The sequence below is a fragment of the Malania oleifera genome, chromosome 12, assembly GCF_029873635.1.
Source record: "Malania oleifera isolate guangnan ecotype guangnan chromosome 12, ASM2987363v1, whole genome shotgun sequence".
Classification (NCBI taxonomy): domain Eukaryota; kingdom Viridiplantae; phylum Streptophyta; class Magnoliopsida; order Santalales; family Ximeniaceae; genus Malania; species Malania oleifera.
Window position 1 is genome coordinate 76,834,048 of NC_080428.1, and position 2,411 is coordinate 76,836,458.

At 38.9% G+C, this 2,411-nt stretch overlaps 1 protein-coding gene across 1 annotated transcript; it reads left to right on the forward strand.

Annotated features, from left to right (window-relative positions):
• Nucleotides 1-681: 681 nt before the first annotated feature.
• LOC131144520 (glucan endo-1,3-beta-glucosidase-like) lies at nucleotides 682-2,209 on the forward strand. The gene is made up of 2 exons (XM_058093217.1): nucleotides 682-854; nucleotides 1,101-2,209. The coding sequence occupies exons 1-2, from the start codon at nucleotides 764-766 to the stop codon at nucleotides 2,060-2,062; spliced, it is 1,053 nt and encodes a 350-aa protein (XP_057949200.1). The 5' UTR covers nucleotides 682-763; the 3' UTR covers nucleotides 2,063-2,209.
• Nucleotides 2,210-2,411: the final 202 nt, after the last annotated feature.

Sequence of the window (2,411 nt, forward strand, 5' to 3'; positions counted from 1 at the left end):
GAAATTGTAAATTTAACTAGCTTGAATTTGAATAAAAAAAATTATTCGAATTTGTATTAAAACTTGTGTAAATTGGCGCATTTTAAATTTTTAACACAAAATTGCATAAAATTTTATTCCCAAATATTATGATGATAAATATAATATTTGCAATTTAATAATTATTGTATAATAAATATTATTACCTTTATAACAAACATTTAATTATTAAGATTTTGTGTGTATCACTAAGGTGTTTTAGAATTAAATCAATGTGGGAGGCAAAGTATGAATAGAGTTAATGTGGAATTTTGATTAAAAAAATATTCATTTCAAGAATATTTTTTATATTTTATGTTTTTTTCATTTAAATATTAATAAATAAAATGGAGTGTTTTTTTTTTTAAATATCATTTTAAATGAAAGGTTTAAAATTTTTTAAAATAAATAAATTATATTTTTTAAACCAATAATTCTTTTATAGCAATAAACGGATGAATTCAAATTCAAATCGTTTAATTCCGAACTACTTATGATCCGCCCGAATCGCTCGTTAACCTTTTTGCCACCCCCGAGGTAAGAAGTTGATGCGAAGACTTTGAACATCTGCCAACGGCTATATTATATCCGCGGAACCATGGCGTCCACAATTTCACAAACACCTTCAAACCAAAATCAAACCAATCCCTTCTCTTCCTAATCAATCTATAATTAGCTCATCGATTCCACGCACACACTCTCGATCTCTCTTTTATTCTTTTACCTCATTCATCAATTCTACACGATGATCACAAACGCCATGACGATTCAACGCTCCTTCCTCTCTTTGATCTCTCTCCGATTCCTCCTCTTCCTTCTTTCTCCTCTTCCTTCAGGTTAATTTGTATCCATTTATGCATTTTCATTTTAGTACTGGTTATTCCCTACTCCCTAGAATATTTGCTGATAGAATTTTTAATCTTACTTTGTTTTGTGATCTTTTACGATTTTTTTCAATTCTTCTCTCTTTTCCTTCTCTATATTTTCTAGTCAACCAAACAGGGGTTGAGTTTTGCCTTTTTTCCCAATATATACACTCTGATTTCTGAGTTTCTGTTCCCCTGTTTTAATTCTTACCGCAGCCGCTGCGCCCGTCGGCGTATGCTACGGCCGCGTCGCCAATAACCTCCCTCCGCCCTCCAATGTGGTCAATCTCGTCAAATCCAACGGCATCTCGAGAATCCGGCTCTTCAACGACGATCCAAGCACTCTGCAAGCTTTCTCCGGCTCCGAAATCCAGCTCATGGTTGGAGTTCCCAACGAGATCCTCCCTTCCCTCGGCAACGGCACCGTCGCCACCGCCCTACAGTGGCTTAAATCCAGCATCTTCGCATACGTCCCCGCCGGTCAGATCCGGTACCTAGCCGTCGGCAACGAGGTCTTCCTGAAAGATCCGTTCTACACTCCGTTCGTCGTTCCCGCCATTAACAATCTCTACCAAGCTCTCCAAACCCTTGGTCTCACCGACGCGATTAAGATATCGTCGCCGCTGGCGGCATCCGTCCTTTCGAGCTCGCATCCTCCGTCTACCGGATCCTTCGATCCGTACCTCCAATCGGTTATGGCTCCTCTGCTTCACTTCCTCCAGGATAGCAGATCTCCGCTCATGATCAATGCTTATCCGTTCATCAGCTACACGAACAATGCCAAGCACATATCCCTCGACTTCGCTCTGTTCAGATCCGGAAACGTCGTACAGGATGGGGGTTTGACGTACAACAATCTCTTCGACGCGACGATTGATGCGTTCGTTTTTGCGATGGAGAAGGAAGGTTTCGCCGGAGTGCCGGTAGTGCTGACGGAGACTGGCTGGCCGACTACCGGCGGCGAGGCCGCGACCCCCGAGAACGCTGTGGCGTACAATGGAAATGTCGTAAAACGGGCACTAAACGACGTCGGAACGCCCAAGAGGCCTGGTGTTGGGGTGGAAGTGTTTTTGTTTGATCTTTTTGACGAGAATGAGAAAGGAGGGGAAGCGTATGAGAGGCACTTTGGGATTTTTGGACTTGATGGAATTAAGGCTTACGACATTAATTTTAATTAAAAAATAGATCCTTTTTTTAGGAGAAATTAGGATATCGGGTTTTCGTGTATCGGCTTCGGGCACATTACTATCGACTATTTTGATAAATTCTGTATTGAATTATTTTTTACTATCTCCATACATCATATTAGACGCACCAAATAATTTTGCACATCTTAGAAAGTGTTTAGAAATATGTCATTGAAAAAACATATAGTTAACCCTAATTTATATCATATTAGTAGTTTATGACTATAATTAAATAGCACAATATTGTAAATTACAACTACTTTAATATTGAACTCAATTACGTTGTCTTTAATCATATTTAGATTTTAAATTTGCTTTTGTGCCCATGACATCAGTTAAA

Excerpts from the sequence above, each read along its gene's own strand:
- LOC131144520 (XM_058093217.1), top strand. The coding sequence starts at position 764 with ATGATCACAAACGCCATGACGATTCAACGCTCCTTCCTCTCTTTGATC. Across the intron at positions 855-1,100 it reads TCTTTCTCCTCTTCCTTCAG|CCGCTGCGCCCGTCGGCGTA; the intron begins GTTAATTTGTAT and ends TTCTTACCGCAG.